The 26677-nt window shown below is 40.9% G+C and overlaps 1 protein-coding gene across 1 annotated transcript in view; it reads left to right on the plus strand.

Moving 5' to 3' along the window:
• The window catches only part of B4GALT6 (beta-1,4-galactosyltransferase 6), a 48835-nt gene that overhangs the window by 17897 nt on the left and 4261 nt on the right, over positions 1 to 26677 (plus strand). The window contains exons 2-8 of the mRNA XM_059724145.1: positions 7292 to 7408; positions 7845 to 7958; positions 18073 to 18197; positions 19263 to 19379; positions 20858 to 21045; positions 21942 to 22064; positions 24224 to 24325. Of these exons, the coding sequence (XP_059580128.1) occupies positions 7292 to 7408; positions 7845 to 7958; positions 18073 to 18197; positions 19263 to 19379; positions 20858 to 21045; positions 21942 to 22064; positions 24224 to 24325 (886 nt within the window). The remainder of the gene's footprint in view (positions 1 to 7291; positions 7409 to 7844; positions 7959 to 18072; positions 18198 to 19262; positions 19380 to 20857; positions 21046 to 21941; positions 22065 to 24223; positions 24326 to 26677) is intronic.

Raw genomic sequence — 26677 nt, forward strand, 5'->3', positions numbered from 1 at the left:
TGATCTAAGAGTATCTGAACTGATTTTATGAGGACCGCTGTCATTGCTGTATTCCCTGCGCACCTGGTCTGGTGACCAGTTCTTGCCTGATTTCAGGAAAACTGATGCAAAGTAATTATTAAGGAGCTGTGCCTTTTGTATGCTGCTGCTATGTTCTTGTACTTCTGTATGCAAGACATGCTACTTTGACTTTTCTTTTGCTAATATAAATATATAGCATCGTGTGCACTTTAGGTTTTACATATAAAATGAAAGTCTGTACCTTCCCTCTGAGAGGATGAGTGCGCTAACCCACTTGACATATGTCAGACATGTCACTTTGCATATTAGCGGAAGATGCTGTGTTCCAGTCATAGAGATTCAAGAAACTGTGAACCGAGGATGGGGTACTGGAAAGCCTCAACCCCCTGCCGTGTGGGTCACCTCGTAGAGGGGGCAAGGCTTGGGGCCAAGGTCAACCAGGAGGGACCTCGGGCCTAAGGAGTGAAAGGTCCAGAGAGTGTGTGTGTGACCCAGTAAGGGGGAGGAGTGAGTGTGTGGCCCAGAGACGGGTTGGAGTTGGCTCAGAGATGGGCCAAAGTATGGTCCAGAGAGGGGCTGGGGGGAGTGGTCCGGTGAGGGGCCAAGGTCCACCTAAAGGGACCTGAGGCCTACTTGGGCCAGAGACCAAGTGTGGCCCAGTAAGGGGCTGGGGGAGTAACAGTGGATTTGGATGCTATCTGCAAGGCATGGGACATGGTGTAGGGGTGGTTCAGAGTCATGTCCAGTTTTGGGCTCCACAATTCAAAAAGGATGTGGAGAAGCTTGAGAGAGTCCAGAGAAGAACCACGCGCATGATCAGAGGTCAGGGAAGCAGACCCTACGATGACAGGCTGAGAGCCCTGGGGCTCTTTAGCCTGGAAAAGCGCAGGCTCAGGGGTGATCTGATGGCCACCTATAAGTTTATCAGGGGTGACCACCAGTATCTGGGGGAACGTTTGTTCACCAGAGCGCCCCAAGGGATGACGACTAGGTCGAACGGTCATAAACTACTACAAAACCGTTTCAGGCTGGACATAAGGAAGAATTTCTTTACTGTCTGAGCCCCCAAGGTCTGGAACAGCCAGCCACCGGAGGTGGTTCAAGCACCTACATTGAACACCTTCAAGAGCAAACTGGATGCTTATCTTGCTGGGATCCTATGACCCCAGCTGACTTCCTGCCCTTTGGGCAGGGGGCTGGACTCGATGATCTTCCGAGGTCCCTTCCAGCCCTAATGCCTATGAAATCTGTGAAATCTATGAAATTCTGCTTTTTGCTTTTATAAGTTGTGAATGGTCTTCAGCAGGTCATGGTCTGATGACTATATTGTTGAAAGGAAAGGGAGAGAAGCTATCTTCTTAAAGGAAATGAGTTTTGATGAGTTTGATTTATGAACGTGATGCTGCATATAGGTTCCCTGCCTTCCCCACACCTTTTTCAGTAGAGTGTTTCATAATTTGGATCAAGCTTCTATACAAATTTTCTGTTCCATGTAGACCAGGGCTATCCAACTGGAAACCCCCAAGTGGTTAATTCATGGCCTGTTGGGCTTCTATCCAGCCACTGCTCTTTCCACCAATCCTGCTGCTGCTGCCCTTCCCTTCCCTCTTCTGGCTTCCCCTTTCTGCCCCTGGCCTTCAGGAGTCTCTGCAGCCTGGGGTGGAGGGGCAGTGGTGTGGCAGGGAGTCTGTGCAGCAGGAGGGCCCGCATGACGTGTGACTCTCACCCTTTTAGAAGTTGAACATACCTGATTTGGACTTTTTCTAACTGGCTGACAGTTTCTTGGTTCCAGTGAAAAGTAGTTTTCCTGGGGCTAGGAGTGACGTTTCAAATAGCAAAGTCAAATCCCATGGAGGATTTTGTATAGTGGGCCAATAATTTGAATTAGGTTATTCATTGAGAAGCCTGTGCAGAGACGAAAGTGATGTGCTCCAAGTTACTTTGTATGAATCTCATGTTCTGCAGACTGTGATTCCAGAATGCTTGGTTTCTTTAATATTGAATGTGACTTTGTTTAAGTTTTAAATGTCAGTAAAAATTGGGAAATAATAACCAGTTATTGTGCATATCCAGTGCAAGGAATCTAAAAACCAAAACTCACTGTATTTTTTTTCTTTTTCTCTTGGAAAATATTAAGGCATGCAGGGAAAGAACTTTGAGATCATGGGTGGGGGATAGGAAATAGGGCACAGGTTGGAGAAATGATACAGCTTAGAAAAAAGTACCTTGAGATTTTTATAGTATACTATACTAACAAGAAAAATAACATTTTAATTGTTTTTATAAGGCCAGATTTAAAGCATCCCCTTTGAAGCATTTAATTTAAGGGACAGAATCCCTAGGGAAAGTTTGATTTAAAAGCAAATTGTTTGTGTAAGGGTAAAGAGTTGTCCTTGAAGTATTAATTCATCTAATTAATTTCACAGTAGTTTCTTAGGGAAAAGATGTCTTCAGCTGGGAAATCTTATAATATGAGTTCTGGGACTTTATAGTCTATGGAGATTTTCTAAGAGCCAGGAGGCAGAAGCTTCAAACAAGAAGCTAAAAGGAAGAGTACCAGTTCAAGTTAACATTTGGAAAGCAAAAAGACAGTATATTATGGCTAATCAGTTAAAAATACTTTGCTCACGATTAGGGGGTTTTTTAATGCTAAATTTTAACTGCTTTAAAGATGCCAGGTCTTGGATCATTCTGGGATCTGTTTGTTGTCCTGAGACTACCTAGAAACTCCAAACTTTAAGGTTCAGATTTTGAAATGTGATGAGTACCTTTTTTTAATTAGCTAGAAATAACTTTTTAAAAGCTTGTCTTTTCAGAAAGCTGAACATCTGTGCCCACTTTTCAGACTTGAGGCATTTTCCCATAATTTATGTGAATTGAGCACCCCATTTCACAAACTAATTTATTTATTGCAGTGCTTACCTCCTTGCAGAAGGGCACGGTTGAGCATGAGCCTGCACTTATCTCCTCACACCTTGTGGCACCCCTGGTTGAGAATCAGTGAACTATACCCATCCCTTTAAACTGTCTGAAATTGGATGCAACAAACCACTAGCCAGATATGAAAATCTAATCCAACATTGATGTGTCTCATCTATGACTCGTGAAGCATTACAACGTCATTTGAACGGCAATGACAACTACGGTTACTTATGAGTAGTACCAAATTCGTGGCGGAAGTGGGGTCTGTTGTGGGTCCTTTAATCTTGCAGGGTTCCCTGTGGCCTCTCCCCCCACCCCTGCTAATTGGTGGAGGGACAGCTCACTCCTGATTGGGGAGGCAAAAACTGCAGTTTTAAATACGGCACTGTTTTTGCCTCCTGCCACTGTTTGGCTGAGGGGCCCTGAATGACCTTGCTGTTTGCTCCGGACTGGCAGGGAGGCCAAAACGGCACCATGTTTAAAACTGTGGTTTTAGCTTCCCTGCTGAGCAGGAGGAAGTGGCAGGATCTTGTGCTAATCATCAGCGAGGGGTGGGGTAAGGGGCAAGGTGCTGATTAGCAGAGGAGGGGGAACATGCAAGATTAAAGGAGCTGCTGTGCATTCTACTTGCATCATGAATTCAGTAGGTCCTTACTTATGAGGATATTCCATTTAACTGCTAATTAAAGAGGTTCTCTAATTGTCTTTGCGAGTAGGTAGTTTTTAGGGTAGATTTTTTTTTCAGTTCTAAGATTTCTTCAGAATCTTTATTAAAATGTTATAAGTAAATACATTATAAATGTATATTTATAAATTCTGTAAGCTTCTTATAAAGACTATGCTGTTGCTAGTAGGGGGACGTGAGTACGTGTTGTGGGGAGGGCATCACCTTTTGTCTGTCGCTATACTTTCTTTCGGAAGGGACTGTGCTCTTGGTAATGGCAGCTTATGGATTTTGCTATCCAGTACTTGTTTTTTTTTTTTTTGTTGTAGGACAGACTCCAGAAGTTTTATTCCTATACTGTTAGGTTGCCATAAAAGTGTCATCATCACATTTGAAATGGATGCTTCCTGCTTTTTTGGGTGTATTAGTATCTGCAAAGATCAGATAGAAAGCAGTTGTTTTGTGCTTCATTTGATACTGCCATTTTGTATCTTGAAGCATGTGTGGATAAAGATTGTTCTATCATCACAGGAAATATTAGTCTCAAACACAAAACAGAAAATATTAATGCCTATTTACTTTGTTTTTCCTTTAATTTATTCACAGAAAGTAATTTCCTGGTGACAGTAGCTTTAATCTGCACAAATGGCCTTCATATTCCACTGGCTGCACTAGGGTTTCTCTGTTAGTGTCTGTCTGGTCATGTTAATAAAGTTCTTTCCCTCAATCTTGATATTAAATGCTTCACAGAGGTTTTTGCCAATGTGCAAACTAATGCCCTAAAGATCTGACTAGCTTCGGTGGTTTTAACACTGATTCCTTCAGCTTTGTTACCAGGGAGTTGGGGGGGGACCCAGTTCCAAAGACAGCATTTCTATTTCATGCTAGTGCAGTAGGAAAAACCTTTATGAAAAGGATCATGCCATACCCAATCCACAATTTCATCTGTTGAACCTCAGGGATATTTTAATCCTGGCCTATTGCAGGTACAAATTCTCTTGACATATGTTCAGAAAGCAATATTTGTATTATACCTGTTCAGGGTGGAATCTTCCTTTGATCTTCCAAAAGGAGCTGGATGAGTGAGGACTTTTGTTTCTTGATTGGTGTAGAATGTCAATCAGGAGTGTTCACAAAGTGATCCAACTGAAATCTATATTTTACCAGTCAAAATTCTTTGGTATAGACCTTTTAACATTTTATAACTTTTTTTATTATAAATTAAGTTGCCTTAACCTGAAAACAATATTTTTCACTAAGAGAATCCAGATTTTAAAAAAATCTTAAAATAGTTTGAATAGCTTTTAATTTTTCTCGCTTTTAATTTAAACTTAATCAAAATGTCTTGCTGTGAACTATATGAGTTTCACAGAATCTGAAATTGAAGCAGTTTTCCAAAGAGGAATTCCTGAGCAGCACTAGTCTCTGGCCTTCAACACTTCTCCCCTAATATAAGTCAGATTCCTCCATTTTGGATCTGTGTTCTTTTTCTAAATTGGCTACATTTTTTATGCATTTCTAAGACTTTGTACTGTGTGGCTTGCAGACACCAAATCCTTTCCATTTATTAAGTTACAAAATAGAAACATTTAGTGGTAACCTACATTTCCAGTGCTGCATGATGCAATATGCATTATTGATTTCATTTGATTTGAGATGTTTCTTGAACAACTCTACCATCACTGCAGGATTTTATTCTGTCAAAGGGAAACTACTTGCTTTGTAGTGCAGCATCTTCGAGAAAAAAGTCACACAGGATGCTCTCAGCTATCTTTGGGATGGAAGTTTGGCTTCAAGGAGAAAGTATGGATGAAATAATAAGGCTTAAAAGGGGATAAAATTGTAAATATTTTAAACCTTTTCTTCTGGAATGCAGTTATATGGTCAGAGTGGCAATTTAAAATCTTAAATATCCACTGTTTCAAGATACAACGTGATATGGTACATGGATGGGATGTGGGTGTGGCCTCGTGTTTTTATTGGTCAGTCCATAAAACATGGCTTTAATTTTTGTTAGTGCTAAGCTGTGGATGGTAAATGTGAATTTAGATAGTAAATTCATAGTAAAATATTTGACAAGAAACAAAATACGTATGAGATTCAGTTTTCAGGTTTGGGAAAATCAGTAAAAGTTGTGTACGTTAATGTTCAGGATGCTCAGGGTTACAGCCTTTAGATTTTAAAATGTTGCTCTTCCTTAGAATGTGAAAAGGGATGATACCATATTTACCTGAATCCAAGGTGACTACAAATTTAAGATGACCCCCCAGTTATTAGATTTAAGACGTGGAAAATTACAAATCTGTTTTAACTTTCCATGTCTAGAATCTAGTTATTGCAGGGTTCTCTTAAATTCCTTCCCCTTGCTACTGCCACAAGGAAAGCAGTGGCTGTTGAACAGGCACCATGTCCTGTTCCTGTTGTCTTCCCTTCCTCCCCCCACAACTGCAGCTGCCTGCTTTGTCTCACCTCTCCCTAGTGCAGGGGAGGACAATTATTTTGGGTGGAGGACCACTTACTGAGTTTTGGCAAGCCATTGAGGACCGCATGACAGGCAGCCAGGGGCAGATAAATTTTAATTTACTAAATTTTTAGGGGCCCTGTGGATCAGATAGAATGGCCTGGTGGGCTGCATTTTGCCCACCCCTGCCCTAGTGCCTTCCCACTGCTACCACTTGTCCTCCTCTGGTGCTTTCCCTCTCCCCACACCTGCTTGCTTTTGAAGCTGCTCTGGCTCTGTCTCCACTAGGGGCACAGAGCACTTGACTGGGTCACCCTATTCTGAGGAAAACAAAGGTAGCCTTTCCCTGCTGCTTTATGGGAGGAATAAAACTGCTGTTGCTCCTTGTGTGTTCCCCAGTCTGGAGTGACCCCTGGGCCTTCTGGGCCCTGGGAGGAGTCAGGTGCCATGGAAGCAGACAGTCTCTGGTTGAGCAAGAAACTCCTGCGCAGGCGATATCTTTCCTGTTGAAAGAGGAAGATCTTTCTCTCAGATCCAACCTGTTTCCTGCAGGAGAAATTGCAAGAACGCCTGTACTCTTGCAGTTGCTAGTGAGAAAGGTGACATTAGAAATATAATGCCTGTCCATACCCTGTATTATTAACAGGACTGGTTTAGGCTTTTGAGTATTGAATTGAAACATAATTTTTGATGCTATCACTGAATTCTAAGTGTAGCATGTCATTTTACTCTCTTGTAATTCCTGTTGAGCCCTTTCATGCTTATTGAGTGCCAATGCTTTGAGGATTGCTAAACAATCCTTTCTTCTTGCAGTGTATATAGATGAATATATGTATTTGTATGTAGATTGGTTTTAATATATAGAGAGTAGTGTATGGCTACATATGTGTGTATATATACAACTTATTGAGTTATTTGGAGTATTAATGGTGTATCTTAGGTTTTGTAGAAGGGTGGTGGGCAAAGAAATTGTGCCAATCTCTAATTTATTAAGTTAAGAATTCAGAATATATTTTGCCCTTCAGATAAACTTTGAAATTTGAATCCAGATGTTTTCCTTTCATCTTTATTCTCTTTGTGAATCTAATTGTTGGTTTTTGTATACTAACTTTGAAGTCAGATGTAATTAAATCAGTATTAGAAAACATTATAACTTGATAAATATTAAAAAAGATTAAAGTAGTTAAATAATTTTCAGTTTTTAATTCATTTTCTTTTAACAGCAAATACCTATCTCTTTATGGTACAAGCCCGAGGTATAATGCTGAGAGAGAATGTGAAAACAATAGGACATATGATAAGATTGTACACTAATAAAAATACTACGTTGAATGGCACAGGTAAGAATTTCTTTTTCTAGAAAAAATCATATGCTATTAATAAGAATAACAGAATTTGTTTATAAATGCATTTACAAATTCTAGTTTCAAGGCCATCTTTCCCAGTTGGGGAATTGGCCAGTTGGGTATTGGGTAGGGGAAAAATTGTCATTTTTTACAAAGGGCCATTCTACTACACAAGTTGTTTTTAAATAAATACAACTGTCAATAGCTATGGCAAGTAGATTGAATTTGAAGATCATTCTTATTGTGCTACATAGAATTCTTATTATGGTACACAGAATGTCCTTTGATTACTTCCAGCTTTTATCTACATAAAATATATGCAGTTACAGCAAAATAAGAATTGCTGATGGATGGGTGGATGGAGGGATAGAAAGAAAGATAGAATTGAGTAACTGATTTTTACAAGTACAACTTTTTTTTTCTTTTTAAGATTATCCTGAAGGCAACAATTCCAGTGATTACCTTGCTCAAACAACAATGTACCTTCCAGAAAACTTCACATATTCCTCTTACCAGCCTTGTCCAGAAAAGCTGCCTTATATGAGTAAGTTTTTAATGTCAACCTAATTCATGCCCTTAACTATTAAATTATGTTTTATTTAAACCAGAACAAAAAAAATTAAATCAGACTTAGTGATCAAACAAACCTGGATGCAGTTAGTGATACCTAGTGTAGAATTGTTGGTACTAGATTTACAACCTGGTCCTGATACCTTGTTTTGGCAAGCACAGTTGACCACAACTCCTTCCATTTGATAATAGGCAAATGTTATTGATGCACAGTGATAGAACATAAAAGTAATGCAGGCAAAACGAACAAAATGGTCACCCAGTACAATACTCTTTATTCACCAGTTCTAGGGCATTGCAGGGAGATGGAAGGGTGATGGTATGTCCGGCTGGTACGTCTACGGCTGAGCGCCACCCTGTGATTCTTGCTTGAATGTCAGACATCAGCATTCTTGGAGGCTGAGGGCTGCCCAGCAGGGTGGGCGAGATGAGCCAGTAGTACTCCCTCTGCCTACAGTGGCTTCAGGATCCCCCTTGCTGTTCTGAAAATCCCTTTTATATTTTTTCTCCTGATGACTCTTCATTTCCGGGTACCATTGATTGGTTGCCCTATAGTTGTCATACTATCCGTGTTCTGTTTTGTGAATATAATTCTTTGTTTCTCAAACATATTGCATGCATACATCTTAATTTGGTCATTTACCAGTACCTTAATTTGGGCATTTCCGGTCTCCTAATTTGGTTAGCCCACAAGAATTGGAAATCCCAGGGGCTTTACAATTGGTCACTGTGACCTGATGCTAATTCTACAAGTTCCTATATTCTTATGAGTTTTCAAGGAGCACTGTGCTATGGCATGTTTTCAGTTTCCCAGGATGTATATGTCTGTTTGTTGGCTAGCTTTGGACACAGTGGGCTATGAGACTCTACTGCGCAGTTGTTACTGCAACTGCTACTGCAGTTGTTACTCCACATTTATTTACTACTTGTATTGACCAGAGTTACTGCGCAGTAATGCTGATGAACATCTCTTAGGGGATGCTACTGCATAGTAGTTAAATAATGCTGCACAGTAGCATATTAGCACTGTTCGTGCTGTGATGTGCTACTGTGCAGTCAGTGTCTCATGTATATGTACCCACTTTCTGCTTAAAGGCTGAGGACATGAATCTTTGCAACAGACTTTAGAAACCAATTAACCCTTGCAGTTCACAAGGACCATTGTACTAATGCAAGCCAATTTCTAAAAGTGGATTTCTAAATATCATTTTCTAGCCATCATGATAACCCAAAACTTTTTCAGAGGCATTAAACATATGGCCTGCAGGCCAGATCCAGCCTCCAGATTTATTTCATGCGGTGTGCTGGTAGTCTGGTGGACTACTGGAAGTTCAGGGACATAGCCTATTGCAGAACTTGCAGTTCTTAGACCCCAATGACTTGGTCTTCATTGGCAATCACTGAGCTCTGCACTGCTGCCTGAACATAGCCTGCTGTTGCTACATGCAATCAGACCTGTGCTGCTGCTTGGATGCAGCCCTGTGCTGCCACACTTCCTGCTCTGTGCTGTTTTCCAGGGAAAGCCCCACGCAGCTACATGCCACCTACCCCAAGCCGCAGCATGCCTTCATCTCCACACTGCTGTGCTGCCAGAGCCTTATGCTGCTGCACATCCTTGACTACACCTGTTGTCCAGCCAGAGTTCCATGCTATCACATGCCCCTGAGTCCACTCTCATGCCTGGCCAGAGACCTATGCTGCTGCCCAAATGCAGCACCCCATTGCTGCTTGCCCCCAGGCCTACACTACCACCCAGCCCCAGACCCATGCTGCCACCCAGGTGCAGCCCCAGTGCTGTAACTGCTGGCCCCACAAATTTGGCCAGAGAAGTCCCTGCAGTCGAGGTCCAGCCCGGTGCCTTGGGTGAGTTTGACACCCCGGCTTTCTAAGATTGTAGCTCTTTAACTTCATTTCCAATACCTAATGTTTGATACAAATGTTTTGTGTGAAATGTTTTTTTGCTTCTGTACCTGCAAATAAAAACAATGCCTAGAGTAAGTGAGCCTGTTTCTAGACATACTAACTTTCTGAGTGATGTCTATACTAAATTAGATGCTTTGAGGAATTCTTAGTAGCCAAGTGTTTAATGTTTAAATAATAGAAATTTAAAATATTTCTGCCGGTTTGGAAGAATTTCTAGTGTGACAATTCAGAAACACTTTAAACTGGTATTTAGCTCTTGAAAACTTTGTTGGAATTTAGCTTTGCACTCAAACTTTTGGTGCTTGATTCCATGACCAGCTAAGGTATCCAGGATCATTTCCAGGTCAGTTTCAGGCAAACTTAAGCAAGGTAGTTGGCCCAGTTTGCTTGAAAAAAGGTTTTTAGCAAAACGCAGTAATTTGAAGCAAAAAAGCAGTCTTGCCTGTTTGCCTTAGGAGCATTTCTGTTGTGATTCTCTGCAAGGGAATTGCATGGTCCTATCTCCTTTCATTCCCAAATCGTGATTGCTTAGGCTTGGCATTTAGAAGTGAAATCCATTCTGGTCTAATTATGCTTTAAAATGCATCCCTAAGAAAGGGGAGCCCAAACTCTCCTGCCTCTTTCTTGTTTCTTTTAGGACAGCCCTTGTTTGTGTTGGCATGGCTTCTTTTTCAGTTTATTAGAATCCAATCCTGTAAGGTTTAGAAAAACTTGTGGTTTTCTCTGCTATTTCTTGTTGAATGGAATACCCAGTGGAAGCATACCACTCTGCCATTTCAGGTGTACAAAAAAGGTGTACATAGACTCCACATGGAAAGGAGAGAGTTACTGAGCCAGGCTGTAGATCACATCAGCATTACTTATTAGGCCACCATCTACTTCAAATGGCTGGTTCCAGTCTCGGTGTTGGCATTTTTTTCTTGCCCACACCTCATTCTCTGGATGCTAGCTTTTTGACAACTTGCAAACAAAGTTCCTGTCTTTTCCTTGTTTGTTGTCTAGTGTTGATTACTGTGATGGATGGAGGGCAAGTTACTTGGAAGAAGAAGAAATTCAGGCTGTGTGGGACATACCCCTAGGTTGCCATACTGTTGGCTCCAAGTCCTTTCTCTGTTTTTTTCCCCAGCATTTGCTGTCCAGTTCATGAGAGACCTTACCAATCCCAAAATTGTTTCCACCTTGAGGTAATAGCAGCTACTTTCAAAGTTCAAGTTACTAGTATTTCAATAGGCTGCCTTCCTTTCCAGTGGATTCCCCTTGACATCCTAGGCTGAAAGAAGTGTATTCTCCTCCTCCCTCTCTGGTTGTCAGTATCATTCTGGATATGGCAGATATTAAATCATTGCTAAAATGTATTCCATGTGAAAAGTTACTTTACAGAAGTATTTAAGATTGCAATATGAAATATACGTTTGAGGAAACTGAGAAAAGATTGTATGCGTAATCTTCATCCTGCCTCTTTGTGGGCATGTGTATAATTCAAGATAGTTAATTATGTGATCAGTACCATCATGTCTGAAGAGCCTGAATCTCATTCACTTTTATTGTTAGGCCAAAGTCTGAACCTTATCAGACTTTATACAGAATGTACTGCAAGACTTCTGAAATTTTTCATGGCCCTGTTTTTTTAAATGTGTTTTATAGAAATCTAAATATTTCTTTGTTAGTCTCATGTTTCCCTCATAGCAGCTTTTATAAACTGAACTTGTGACTCACGTTTTCAGTTTTTGTTTAAAACTACTTATGCTTAAACTATATGTAATCAAAGAAGATTGTAACATGTCAACTGAGAAGAACAGAAAGAAAATGTCAGACTATGCCTCCCTTCACTTTTGGACTTGATGCAAGGCTGACAGAGTTGAATGGAATAGAAATCAAATTCACTAAAATCATATTTTTTGGCAACAACCTAATTTGCCAAAACAAATGATATTATCCCTTTGAATGATGCTGCAGCTGCTGCTGCTACAGTCCCAGTCTTGGTAGGATGCAAATTTCTTCATTCTAAAATTCTTTGGCACATCATAAAACAAGACTTATGACAGTAGGAAACTATCTAACATTAATCTAAGAAAGGAAAAGGAGTTAATTCTCAGAATACATGTATGAAACTACATGGGGTTTAGAGGAAAATGGAAATTATCTTCTGATACTGCAGAGATGTAGTGTAGATATCTTGTTTTGATGGTATTGCAAACAGCTCTGGCCAGACACTTCCCAGCTGTTAATTTCACTGGACCCCGAGTGCTTTGATCCTCTAGAGTCTGAACTAGGCACTACCCCTTAGGTGTCTAGACTCCCATCTGCCATGAGAATTAATGTAGACCTTTCAGATCTGTTACTGTCTAAACACGCCTCTCAGGACTTGAGCTTGAAGGTAGGTCTGGGTCTTATGGTTACCACGTTAGAGGTATACAACAGTAAAACAGACACAGACTTAATAGAAGAGTCTAAGACATCATTATTCAGTATTACAAGGGATGTACAGCTATCTAGATAAAAATAATCTGTGCCTCCCTTTCTGCCTATTTTCACCACTCTGGAGCAGTGTGTGAGCTGTAAATACCCTTTAGGGTCTCCATAATCTTCTTTGCAGTTTTTGGTTTTTCTTAAGAATCCAAACCTTTCTAACTTAGAACATTTCTAACTCAACACACTTAACATGCCTTAGTCGTGGGAAACAGGATTTGTTGGCACAGTGTGATGGGACTAGCTACCACATCCTGGACTCAAAGTAGTCTATAAAGTATAGTTGTATACAGTCCTATAATTATTATTTATTGAGTGTTTAAGACTTCTCAAGAATGAAAAAATAATTGGAATTGTATTTCATTCTTCTTGGCATCAGCCCATCTTCAAGAGAAGGAAGTTAAATTTGTTTGGAGGCTTGGGCACTTGTATAAGGCCTGGTGCTTCTGCATAGGGCTCTGACCTTCCTTGGGCATGTAAAAAAAATGCAGCAAGACCAGGAAACTAGGATTCTGTGGATTTAAACATTAGAAATTGGGGAAGTAAAAATGACTCCTTGGGATGGTTGGCTTTGCACTGCCTTTCAGAGCTGCCAGGATAGTTTGGTTTTAGGGATGATTTTACATTAAATTCTTCATGAAGTTGTGGGCATGTGGTTAAAAAATGAAACAAAACTTCTTTTTATAATTGGGTATTATAGGACTAATTTATACAAGTAGAGAAGGTGACAAGTTTAGCAAATCAGAGCTTGCTTTGATTGGTTCAGGCATGATAGAAAAAAATCCTTTTTTTTTAATTACATTAATTTAGTTTTGACTTGCTCTGTCAGTATTACAAATGAATTTTAATTTAAGTTCCTGTTAAAGTTGATTTTCTTTAATTATTTTAACTAATTTAAATTCATAGAGGTACACAGGCTTTCAGTGACTCATAACAGTTGTTCTGTAGCTTGTTAAAATATTACTGTTACTTTTAGTATGTTTTTCCAGTTTTACGTATTTAGAACATCAGAATTTTCATAGAATAACCTGTGTACCAAGTTCAGCAATTCCAAAATGCAAAGTGCGATTATATTTGTAATAGATGACCACCAGAATACAGAAATTGGTCCCATTTTTTTAAAAGAATTTCCTTAAAAAAAATGTTCACTTCTGTCAGGGGTACAGCTACTATGTGGGCAGTCAAGGCTCAATCCTAGAAGGTCACAGCCCAAGGGATCAGGAGCAGACAAGGTCAGGGAAGCAAGGATCCCAACTAGAGTTAAGAGATCAGGGAACAGGGGGTCTGGAGGCTGAGTTTCGTACAAGACGAGGATGGTAGGCAGTCAGCCTGGGTAGATCCATGATCCAAAAGGGGTTAGGGACAAGAAGCAGGAATCTGGTCTAGAGTAGGCAGCTGTAGTTGTATAGGGCATGGACGTGGGCAATTGCCATGTTACGCCAGGAGCTTCCTGTCAGGACAGGAGTCTAGGCTCGAGTCTGGAAGCAAAAGGGCTCAAGAACCCCTCTAAGCAATCTGGAAGCAAAGGGGTTTGGGTGGGAGTCTCGAGTCAGGAACAGACAGGCAGGTAAAAGGAACAAGGATGAAATCGGGAAGCTAACAAGCAGGATCCAGGGACTGGGGAAATTAAGGATTAAAGGTAGGAGTCGAGTAACTAAAAACATGGAGTTAGAACCCCAAGGCTCTAGATCAGCACATCCCAAACTTTTCCTGAGCATGGTCCCATTTCTTCAGCATGCTTCTCACGCCTAGCCCGCAGCCTCCCACTCCCGCAATCCCTTCTGCTGATGTGGCGCCCCCATTCGGGGTCACAACTGACAGTTTGGGAACCGCTGCTATAGAGACACCAGTCCAGTTGAGTGTTCTGCTGGATGCTGAAAGGGCTGCTGCTTATGAATAGGCAGCCACATTCATGCAGACAACTGGGGCTAGCTGCATGGGGTAGTTAAGCCACTGGCACTCGGGCCCACTTGGGTAGCTAGGATCAGCTGGGGACAATTTTTCCTGCCTGATGTCCTAGATCCTGACTCCTGACAACTTAAGAGTATAAGTTGGCAAATAAGGTGGTCTTAAATTGATGGTTAAAGTTAGGCATTTGTTGATCTGTTTTGCAGAACAGGGATAGCTTGCTGAATTTGTGTCATAAAGTTCACGAAATCTACCTTTCAACTACTTCCTCAGAAAATAGTTGGAGATCATTTTCAGATGTTGTGTAAATGCAAAATAAAGATTTTTTTTTTGATTTTTTTTTTTTCTGTGTGTATGATTGGGTTCAAGTTTTCCACCTGCTCCAGAGCTGGGCTACATCGTCATCATTCCCTATTTATACAGATATAATTGAGGTGGCAAAAAAATTCCAGTATTTTGCATGCTGTTAATCCTAGAATGATGCATTCTCCAGTGGATGCATTATGTTCAGTAAATGCATCTGTCACATAGAATAGACTGGGGGGAAACTTTTCACAGTATGGGGAAAGGTCAGATGCCAGAGCAGTCAGTGACTGAGGCTGCTGAGAAGCTAAGCAGTATTAAGCCTCCCCAACTACAAAATGGTGCTGACCCCAGCTTAATGTGTAGTAATAGTTTGAAATAACGATTTTCAGAGCTTGTTAAGGAGAAGGGTTGGCGGTGTTGCATTTGAGCACCATTCAGCATTTGTTTCTTTTGTGTTTACTGCAACAAAGGGGAATGCTGTATTTTGCTGTTCTTTATTGTCCTTGGAGTCATGTAAGTTTTCAATAGCAAAGTCAGTTGCCACATGAAATTTGTCTCTGAGTTTGAACCTGGAAAAGGGGGAGTTGCATGTACCATGGTCTGTTTCCAGGATGTATCTTTATAGAATGCATGGGGGCAGGGGACTTTATATGTAAGGCTTGGCAGTTGTCTTGTTCAGGGGGAAAAGGGATAGTGGGGCTCGTGGAAGAAATATTTGCTAATATTCACTCAAGAGTGGCACCCTGGCACAGGAGCAAAACAGAGGCTGATCCAAGAAGTGTACGTACTTACAGCACTTACATCTCCGCTACTGATGGAACTCATTTCAGGACAGGAGAGACTGACCTAAGGTAGGTAGCGTACGACTGGTCTGAGGGGCCTCCATATCTTTTTTTATTTTTTGTAATTTAGATGCAAATGCCTTGTGGCTATCAAACAGTTCCCGATTCTTTGGAACTTGCCATCCTTCAGAGTCCTCTGCACAACTGATACAGGTCTCATTTGAGACAGTGTGGGAGTTAGCCATGAAATACAGCTAGCTCAGTGCTGGCATCTACAAACAAAATCCAGCCTAGCACTCCGTAATAAAGAGCTGTGGCATGGCCGGTGTACAATTACTGGCTAGTATCTCTGGTTTGTTTATACCATCACCTGAGGTTCTTTATTTTGGACCAGCACAGCTATATCTCTCACACGTGGATAGTCATCTCGACAGCAGTGATGTTGTAGATAGCTTGGGCCCTGTCTACATGTTACAGGTATTGTGCAGTTAACTAAAACAAACCTACACATACAATGTACCTATCATGCCATGAATAGGTCCAACCAACTCTACAACTCGCCCTTGAAAATGTGTACAGACTTTATTGCTTTAAAGCTGGTTGCTATCCAGCTTTAAGTTGCACATGTAGTAGGGTCTCTCCTGTGGCTGGGAACCACTGGGTGACTGGGCTTCCAGCTTTAGGGGTGCACCTTGCCCAGCCAGGACTAACATATTGGGAATGGGATGCAATACCGTATGGGATAACAATATGGAATAACTGTTGGGTAGGACATAATAGAGTATGGATGCATTGTGTCTGCAGTGTTTTGTTTTGTTTTGGCTAAGTCATTGACCTGCAAGTGAACTCATTAAATAGCCATACTGATTTCAGTGAGATTATTTATGAAATAAGTTGCTTTTCAACATAAGAATTCCAGAATCTGGTTCTTTGATTTTCAGTTATTCCGTTTTGATGTGTATTATCTCTTATGTTGCTTTTAATCAAAACTACTTTTGCAGTTGATTGTGAGGTGAAAAGATGCAAATATTCTTGATGCAGCCAGTGAAGGCTATTTTCTTTGAATCAAGAATCTTGTGACACCTTTTTATTGGAGTTCTCCGTTTCCTGACTTGCATGATTTTAATCTGAGAATGTGTAGCCCATGACAGATGCACCACCTATGTGCTGTTTTAAAACTCATGGAAGTTTGCAGACCTTAGCTACTAGATAGATTCTTGTGGGAAATGACCCACTTGTTGAACACGATTTAATCATATCCTACTCCAGGTTATTTCTTTCAGTGTCCAAGGTATGAGACATGGAAAAAGTAAATAGCCAACAGTTTAAGCAGATTTTAGAGTAAGTTGAACATAAATCAGCCTCTCATTAGTGTCAATAACGCAGGCTCAGGAAGAACGGTAAGGCAAGCTCAACAGTGTAGGTATATTGGCTAAGCTACTGCCATTCCTTTCTGAAGGAGTAGGAACTGAACTTTACAGCTTCATCATCATCCATAGAATTATAGGGCTGAAAGGTACCTTAAAACAGCAGTGGCCAGCCTGCAACATGAGTGCCACAGATGGCATGAGGAGCCTGAGAGTGGCATGGAATAGATTAGGAAGGGGATAATCAGAAAACAGGGCAGGAGATTGGGTAAGCAGTAACGAGAACAGAGCAGGCAGAGGTAATAGGGGTCAACATAGCACTTGAAGGGGCACAGGGCTAATTTGTGACATGTCTGCCGAAAAGGCTGACCCCCACCCCACCTCCCTGCCTTAAAAGATCATTTGACAACATCCTGAACTGGGGCAGCACCAAATATATCTAGGTAAATGGGAGCTGCCAACCTTTTTGACAGGAGTGCCACAAATTAGTTCTTCACCCTTGCTGAGTGCAATTCTATACCCCATTCTTTGCCTGATCCGTTTTTCCCACTTATACCCTATTTCCTGTCGTGCCTGTTCCCTCTCTGATTTGCTGTGTGCCACACATGGAAGCTGCCCATGGCAATTGCAGCAGGCGTGCCCCAGGTTGGCCTCCCCTGATCTAGACCATCCCCTGCAGATGTTTGTCTAACATGTTATTATAAACATCCCATTACTTAGACTTACGACTTCCCTAGATAACCTGTTCCAGTGTTTCATCACTCTAACAGTTGAAAAGGTTCCCAAACTAAATCTTTTTTTGCTGTAAATTAAGCTGATTTCTTCTTATTTATCCCTCTGTGCATGGAACATTTGGTTAACTTTTTAACACATTTTTACACCTGGGATAACTATTAAGGGAGCAAAAAAGGCACCTGAAAGGTGTCAGTTCAGTCATTTTGACATATATTAGATCAAGCAGTCATTTGCAACTGATTTGGTTTGATTTTTGAGGAGACATTTACAGCAAGTTTAAATGACTCTCACCCTTTGAGTGGAAAGACTAGATGAGAAAATATAAAGAATAGATGAGCAACTTTAATTTGTGTTTTATAATTTGGTATTCTATGAAAATGAAGCCACAAGATTTTTAACATGCTTTATCAGAGAACTTTTTTATATTTCTGTGGGAAAGATTAAAATCCACTCTTTCTGAATATTTACTGTTTTTAAGAAATGGTAGAAAACTAGGGCTTATTACCAATTGATAACGAAAATAACCAAATCATTTAGGAAATGAATTTTACGGAGTTGAATCTTAACTAAAAAAATCTTTCATTTCTTGCTACATTAGGAGGCCTTATCAATGTCAATATGAGCGAAATTAGTTTTGATGAAATTCAGCAAGGGTTTTCAAAGGATTTAGACATTAAACCTGGTGGTCACTGGAAACCAAAAGACTGTAAACCACGATGGAAGGTAAAACAAAATTCCTTACTGATCTTCTTTCTACTAATTGTATTCCTCTTGGTAAGAATGTATAAAAACTACAAATATCTATTCTTTTATTAGTTTAGAGTTAAAGCTTCAATGATTGTCATTAAAGCAGTACTGTCCAACTTCTCAGTGACCAGGGGCTGCACTAGCAGGAGCCATGTGCCCCCTCTGATCCCCCTCAACTTTATCCCATGCTGCCCTGCTGCCCTGTATGTGCAGGGCAGCTCCCTGTCTCCCACCCCACTGCACTGTGCACCCAAGGTCCTGACTTGTTCTTAGCTCCCTGGCCACAGGCTCCCCCACTGCAGCATGCTACTTGGACACCCTGAACTGTGGGCTTCCTTGGCACTGCAGGCTGTGCCACACCACCACATCCTCTGGGGCATAGGCAGGAAGGGGAAATCGGGGAGAGGGAGCCTGAAGTCCCCAGGTGCTGCTGCAGCTAGAGTAGTGGAGGGAGTCGCAGCTGGATGGGAGCCTGGGGGCTGTAATTTAATCCCTTGAAGGCTGCATGCAGGCTGCAAGCTGCCAGCTGGACAACCTAGTTAAAAACTTTCACAAAATTCTAGCTCCTGAAGCATGTCTTCAGAGGAGTTAAAAAGTCTTGGGATTTGTCAGCTTATTGAGATATGGAAACACAAACTTATCATTTTTTGTATTCAGATCTGTGAGTTTTCTTTATATTTGATGGAACTAATTCATTCATTAGAACAAAAAGGTATTCTCCTAATCAGTGGTAACTCTTCGGTCCAATTGCTTGAGCTCAACTTCTGTGACTGTGAATGCATTTGTAGTTTTGTTCACTAGGAAAATACATGGTGGTGTTATGTATTTTCCTTGCTTGAGAGTTATTCTTCCTTGAAGAGAGTTACTTGCTTTGCTGTTTCCCTGATAGGATTGAAAATATTGTAGAAGAATCGAGCTAATTTTAAGAGCAAACACTGAAATATTCATAGCAGCTGCAACAGATATAATCTTACAATAAGTTTTAAAAAACTGTAAATCTTCTTAATATTTACATTGCACTTTGGGTTTTGCTTTTTTAAGGTGGCAATCCTTATTCCTTTTCGCAATCGTCATGAGCATCTTCCAATCTTTTTCCGGCACTTAATACCTATGTTACAGAAGCAGCGGCTTGAATTTGCCTTCTATGTGGTTGAGCAGGTGAAATTTTGTTTAATTGGAATTGTAATTCCTTGTTAGGTCTTTGAAATCCTCTCGCTGATAGGGACCCAGTATTACAAATACACAGTTAAATGAGGAAATCTCAGCTTCTGAAGCTGAATAACTACTTGTTGCTACAGTCCATTGAGGGAAAGGAAAAAAAACAGCTCAGTTTCTATTTAAAACCTATCATTCAACATTTTTCAACAGTATTTTTTCAAATATACACTGATATTTTTATAGTTGTCAGTATTGCCTCTGAGTCAATTATCAAGAGAAACATTCTTGGTAAGAACTATATATTTCCATTTATAAAATCAAAGATCCATTTTGCAAAGGGTTTCAAACTTATGGGCTAAAAAGAGCTCTACGTTTTACGCTTCTGTTGTTCGTTCTATCAAAGTCAGTAATTTCCAAAAGTAGTTGTGGTTTAAAGGCTATCAGTTTGGCATGTATGAAGTAAATTAGTAAATTCAGGAAGAAGTCAGGGTACAAATCGTTGTTTTTAGTACCGTAAAGTAGGAGTCGCATCAGAAATCAGAAGTGAATTGAAACGAACAGCAAACCCTTAAGGGTATATGATGGCCCTTCAAAATGGAATTGAGACACCTTGGTCAAGCAGTATGAAGAATTTGTGCTAGAACTAGCCATGTTATGTGGCTGGCTGATAAAATAAGATACTTTGGTTACTAAGGCAGCCATACTCACTCAGTTCTTGCATGCTACAAAATAAAAGGAATTAAGGAGGGTGAGGGAATGGGCTCTCTAAAATGGTATTTAAAAGATCTAATTTGATTAGTTCCTTTTATAGATACCAACACGTATTGTAAGCTAAATTATATTTCTGTCTTTAGAGATCTTATCTTCACATTTTGAGATTTTTAAACAGAATAAGCTGAAAATAATAATAAAGGTTTTAATATAAATATTGATAACACTTCTGTCAGATTGGACATGTGTTCTCTCAAGTTTAACTTACTGTGAACATGTAGCAATATGTAAGTTTTTCTAAATTATTTGACATTCATAAATACTTTGTACTTTGTTTTAGATTTTTGATTAGTGACATTTTGTTTTGAAACTTAAGAAATGTCATTAGCAATTAACTTAAACTCATTACTGCAGCATATTTAAACATAAATCTTGATTGTAATTTTTTTGTTTGAAGGAAAGTGTAGATGGTCCTTGTAGTATAAGTGCTTGTAATGTACGCATTCAGCAATATTGCATAGAAAATTAATAAAAAATGTAAGTTCATTCATTTTTCTTTTTTAAGAGCACAGCTTCCTGACTGACTCTTTTACTTAGTATAAATACTTTCCTTGCTGGTGCTCTGATCAGATGGAGGAAAAACACTTTGTATCAATATATTTTTGTTTTTAAGATGATGGACCAGTTTATCTATATTTTTTGTTATATTAAAGTACTGTCTAATTGTTTTTTCTGCTTATAATTCCTCCTTTGTTTTCCTGTTTAAGACGGGTACACAGCCTTTTAATCGTGCAATGCTTTTTAATGTTGGCTTCAAAGAGGCCATGAAGGATGTTGTCTGGGACTGTATAATTTTCCATGACGTGGATCATTTACCTGAAAATGACCGAAATTATTATGGATGTGGAGAGATGCCACGTCATTTTGCAGCAAAACTGGACAAGTACATGTACATGTAAGCAACACAGCTTGTTCATCCTGTTTTAAAACCCATAAATGTCTCTTAATGTACACAGGAATATCTATGGCAGAAAGTAATGTGCCATGTACAAAAATGGGAGATTTTAAATCCATGGAGAAACCAGTTTCTCACCATAAAGATTTGTACCAACTGGTAACTGATGATAGCATTAAAAGATGAACAGAAGAATCCCATCTTAGTATTTGTGAGAGTATCAGCTGAAAAACAGCTTCCTTTGAATACTGTTTAAGTTACGCCAGAGTTGAATAGTGTAGATGGCTGCGAAGGCAAATTTGTACTTACTAACTTCTGCAAAATCCAATCATAGGATAATTCTGGATGCACATTTCTGTGTTCACTGCCTGTTTGTGATATTTAAATTATACAGGTCTCAGAAATGTCTACTCTTTTTTGTAAGTCTTTGACATGACTTCTAAAACAGCTTTTATATTCATCTGATTCATTCATCCTAAATTTTTAATGGAATTGGTGTCTTAGCACTTGTCTGTTTTCATCTGGTACGTGCCTCTCGAGATGTTGTCTCATCATTTGTAATATTTGTGTATGAATAGGAGAGAGAGCAATAGAAATTCCAGGGAAAACATTACCCAGCTCATCTTCTCATGAGTGTATGTATTAATGCAAAAATGTTGCATATGACTAAAACTGAAGATTCCTTAACCTCTCCAGACTACATACCTGTTCAGACAGCGTATAGCTTTAATGGCATGGGTGCTGCTGCTTCCCCATACCATTTTAAATTAATACAGTTTCCTTATTCCTGTTTATTAATTCTAAATAGTTGTCGCCCCTCCCCCCATTAAACATTGTACAAGCTATTTTACTTAAATTCAGGTAATACAATAACATTTACCTCATGTCACTTGCAGTCTTCCATACAATGAATTCTTTGGTGGTGTAAGTGGACTGACAGTAGAACAATTCAAAAAGATCAATGGATTTCCAAATGCTTTCTGGGGATGGGGTGGAGAAGATGATGATCTTTGGAATAGGTGAGTGTTGATAAAACAAGATGGAAGACATGAACTCCTTAATCCACGCAGTACTGTCAGGTTTTTTTTCCACTGTTTACATGACTAAAGTTAAGAAAAATATTTGCAGAGGTGTCTTTGGATAGGTAAATACATATTGACTTAGATAGTACCTTTTTTTTTAAATGGGACTGCATGAGCACTGGACTTTACAAAGTACCTAATGAAATTAGGGCTCAACTCCTGTTGATTTTCAGTGGAATTTTGTTGCTTGCCTGCACTTCCTGCATTGGATCATCTCTTCTCACTGACATGTCCTGGGGGACCTGAATAGTGCTAACTAATTAAAAGGGATACTAATTTAACTTTTTAAATTATTTTTCAGAATTTGTTCTCTGCTAGGGTCCCTTTAGAAATATCAGAGCAGAGAATTTAAAGAATAGGTATGAAACATTTCTCTTTGGGGTGTTGGTACGTTAAAATGCCAGGTCACAAAATCCTTAGACGCAGGGGGAGCAGTGGACATAGTCTTTCTGGACTTCAGGAAGGCCTTCGACACTGTCTCTCACCCCATTCTCATTAAAAAACTCGGGAACTGTGGCATTGACACCTACACAGTCAAATGGGTCGCTAACTGGCTGGAGGGGCGCACCCAGAGAGTGGTGGTGGACGGGTCATTTTCAGCCTGGAGGGATGTGGGCAGTGGGGTCCCCCAGGGCTCGGTCCTTGGGCCTGCACTGTTCAACATCTTCTTCATCAGTGACTTGGACGAGGGGGTGAAAAGCACCTTGTTCAAATTCGCAGACAACACTAAGATGTGGGGGGAAGTGGGCATGCTAGAAGGGAGGAATAGGCTGCAATCGGACCTAGACCGGTTACAGGGGTGGGCGGATGAGAACAGGATGGGTTTCAACACTGACAAATGGAAGGTACTGCACCCGGGGAGGAAGAACCAGCAGCACACCTACAGGCTGGGGAACTCCCTTCTTGTCAGTGCCTAGGCAGAAAAGGATCTTGGAGTCATTATTGATGCCAAAAGGAACATGGGCTGACAGTGTGGGGACACGGTCAGGAAGGCCAACCACACCTTGTCATGCATGCACAGATGCAGCTCAAGCAGGTCCAAGGAGGTGATCCTCCCCCTCTATATGATACTGGTCAGGCCGCAGTTGGAATACTGCATCCAGTTCTGGGCACCGCACTTCAGGAGGGATGTGGACAACATGGAGAAGGTCCAGATGAGGGCCACTCGCATGAACAGGGGTCATCAGGGCAGGCCCTACAAGGAGAGGCTAAGGGACCTGAACCTGTTCAGCCTCCACAAGAGAAGGCTGAGGGGGGATTTAGTGGTCCTTTACAAACTAGTCAGAGGGGACCAGCAGGCGTTGTGGGAGTCCCTGTTCCCCCGAACACTCCCAGGAGTGACAAGAAGTAATGGTCACAAGCTGGCAGAGGGTAGATTTAGGCTAGATATCAGGAGGCGCTACTTCACTGTCAGGGTGACTAGGATCTGGAATCAACTTCCAAGAGAAGTGGTGCTGGCTCCTACCCGGAGGGTCTTTAAGAGGATGCTAGATGAACACCTTGCTGGGGTCGTTTGACCCCAGTACTCTTTCCTGCCATGGCAGGGGGCGGACTTGATGATTTTCTCAGGTCCCTTCCGACCCTACCAGCTATGAAACTATAAAATGCTCCTTAGAAATGGCATTAATGACAGCACCAAGAATATTAGGTATCTTCCTTTTTCTTCCTTTTGTGCACATACCAGCTTGCCACTTTTTGTTTTTCAGTTCCTCCTTTGTTGCTGCTGTTACTGCTAAATACATTCTTCTAGAATCTGGGTAAAAGCTAGAACATATGTTGCTTCCGTTTCCAAGGCTCAGTGTTTGAGTGATTTCATGCTGTTCTATAAAATAAAAGTTCAGTTGACCATCTATAGGAGAGTGAAACTATCTCATTTCTAGTAAACAAACTAAGAAAAATTGCAGACTGTAGTGCACTTTTTTGCATTTTAAATTAAACGTAGTTGGGGCAGAATTACAATATTTGCTTGGAAAAAATGTAAAGATAAGAATTAACTTATTATTTTGATACAAATGCATTTTTTCTCTTAAACTGTAAAACATTAATTTATTTTACAAATTCCTCTTTTATACACATCTTTATCTATTGTATTCTAGGGTTCGTTATGCTGGATACAATATAACAAGACCAGAGGGAGATCTGGGAAAGTACAAATCCATTCCTCATCATCACAGAGGCGAAGTCCAATTTTTAGGGAGGTAAGAAAACTGGAAACATGTTATAAAATTAAAAGCCAAGGAATAAAAATTTCTTAAATACATTTGGCTTCCCCTTTGCATTTCATTCTGCTAACCCTAGCCCCCTTCTTTTTCAAAGATGAACCCATATGTCTTCCCCTAGCTCAGTGGTGGCAAACCTTTTTCGCAGGCATGTTACAAATGAACCCATTGCCCTTCCCAAGTGCCACACTGACCCCCTTCTAATGTGCACACTGCTTTCTGCTCCCCAGTCTCTGCTCCACGTCTGTTCTCCTGCTCTGCTTTCTGCTTCCGGCCCTATCTGCTGCTTTGCTGCCTCTTCCCTTCCCATGCTGGTGGTTGGCAACCTGTGCTCTAGCCTATGCAAATCCCTGTTTTGTTCTCATCTCTTTCACTCTCTAATATCCTCCGTTCTGCTTCAGATATGCAAAGCAGTGGTAAATTCAGTGTAAATGAGAAGTACTATTTGTTGCTGCACAGTGATGACAAATGATCAAAGGATCAGTAATCTGGCCCAAAAGTTATCGTCAGACAATTTGTAGTAGTACTTGGGAGCATTGTTTTTGGGTATATTGTTTGTTTCATGAATTAAATTATTAGTTTAAAAATTAAAGTTAAAAAATGAAATCCCAAAGGACAAATTATATTAAAGCAGAAATAAAGTGAAGAACATACCAGTCATTTAAAATGTAAAACATTGATGATGTAATTATCATGAAAGTAAGTGTTGTAAACCCAGGAAATTTTAACTTGAGGCTAAACTTAACACATTTACTCAAATCTAAGATGACTCTGAATTTAAGAGGACTTCCTGATAATTAGATTCTATATATAGAAAGTTTATAAATAGGTTAGAATGTCTTGGATATAGAATCTAAGTATAGGAGGATTGTCTTTTAAATATATACACACATTCCCCCACTGCTACCCTTTGCCTTCTACCCCCTCTACTTCTTCCCCCTCTAGCCTTCCTGCTCCCCCCACCACGTGCAGCCTCTCACTTCAGCTCCCCACAGCCTCTGCCTCTTTCCCTCCAACCCCCCCCGCAACTCCCCAACTTCTGCCTCTTCCCTGCCCACCTCCTACTGTCAGACATTACTTGGGCTCTATTCCCTGGTTGGAGTGCAGCACATGGAAGCACAGCCACTGCTGTACCACACACTAGCATTGGTGCTGCTGATTGGCCAGGCAGGAGCCAGAGTTCCATGCGTTTCATGTCTGGGAGGGAACCCAGCCTGGGCTAGAGCTGAACTGTGCCTGACAGTAAGGTGGGGGAACAGATTGGGGGCGAGAAGGGGAACAGAAGCTGCAGAGGGCAAGCAGATGGGGGCAGGCAGTTGTGGTGGGTCTGACTCTGACCACGACCCGGGCTCCAGGGCAGAGTCAAAGCTGCAGCAGCTGCCTGGCCCCCCCCCCCCCCCCCCCCCCCCCCCCCATCTTTGTATTTGAATCTAAGACAAGAGGCTTTTTCTCCCATGCTGATTGGAGGGGGCGGGTGGGACCTCATCTTAGAGTCAAGTAACTATGGTAACCTTTGAAATATGGGAATGCACAGTGCAGGTACGTGAATAATCCTAACTCTGGACAACCTTAACTCTGAGGGCATTTATATACATACATTTGTCTGCTCTGACATACCGGAGATCTGGCAATTAATTGAGTCTGCTCTGCACATGAGCTGATGTGTCTGGTGCTGCATCACATGCATTTGTATAAATGGCAAAATGCATGTCAGTGATGAGAAAATGGCGGTGGTGCACTTTTGAACTTAAAAGCCTTTGATGCGTTTCAGTTCAAAAGCAGGCTGCCACCATTTTCTCAGGGCTGACATGCATTTTGCCATTTATTTATATGAATGCATGTGACACAGTACTGGGTGCTTTTAAAAGCACCTGGTGCTGAGGCGCAAGCATGTGTACAAATGCTCTGAGTCGGTTAAGGGAAAAATGTGAAGAAACTAGAATCTTTTAAAAATTAGTTTAGTGTAATAATTAGAGGTCAGAAGCACTCATCACAATCATGATGCTGATAATCACAATCATGATGCTGATGCAGTTAATCTTAATGTAGTTTGTTCCTAGGAATATGAAATTTACTTGAACAACCATCTAATACAGTGGTCACCAACCAGTGGATTTTGATCCACCGGTAGATCTCGGAGCCTTTTGGAGCCAATCCAAGGCTCGGGTAGGGGCTGAGTGCCTGTGTGCATGCACGCGTTCGCATACCTCAGCCCAGCAGGTCAATCCATGGGGAAGGGAAGGGAAGGGAAGGGAAGGGAAGGGGCGAGGGCTAGATCAAGGATCCATGGCGAGGGACAGTGTCGCAGAGGCAGGAGAAAGGGTAAGTTGA

The sequence above is a fragment of the Alligator mississippiensis genome, chromosome 3, assembly GCF_030867095.1.
Source record: "Alligator mississippiensis isolate rAllMis1 chromosome 3, rAllMis1, whole genome shotgun sequence".
Taxonomy (NCBI): Eukaryota; Metazoa; Chordata; order Crocodylia; family Alligatoridae; genus Alligator; species Alligator mississippiensis.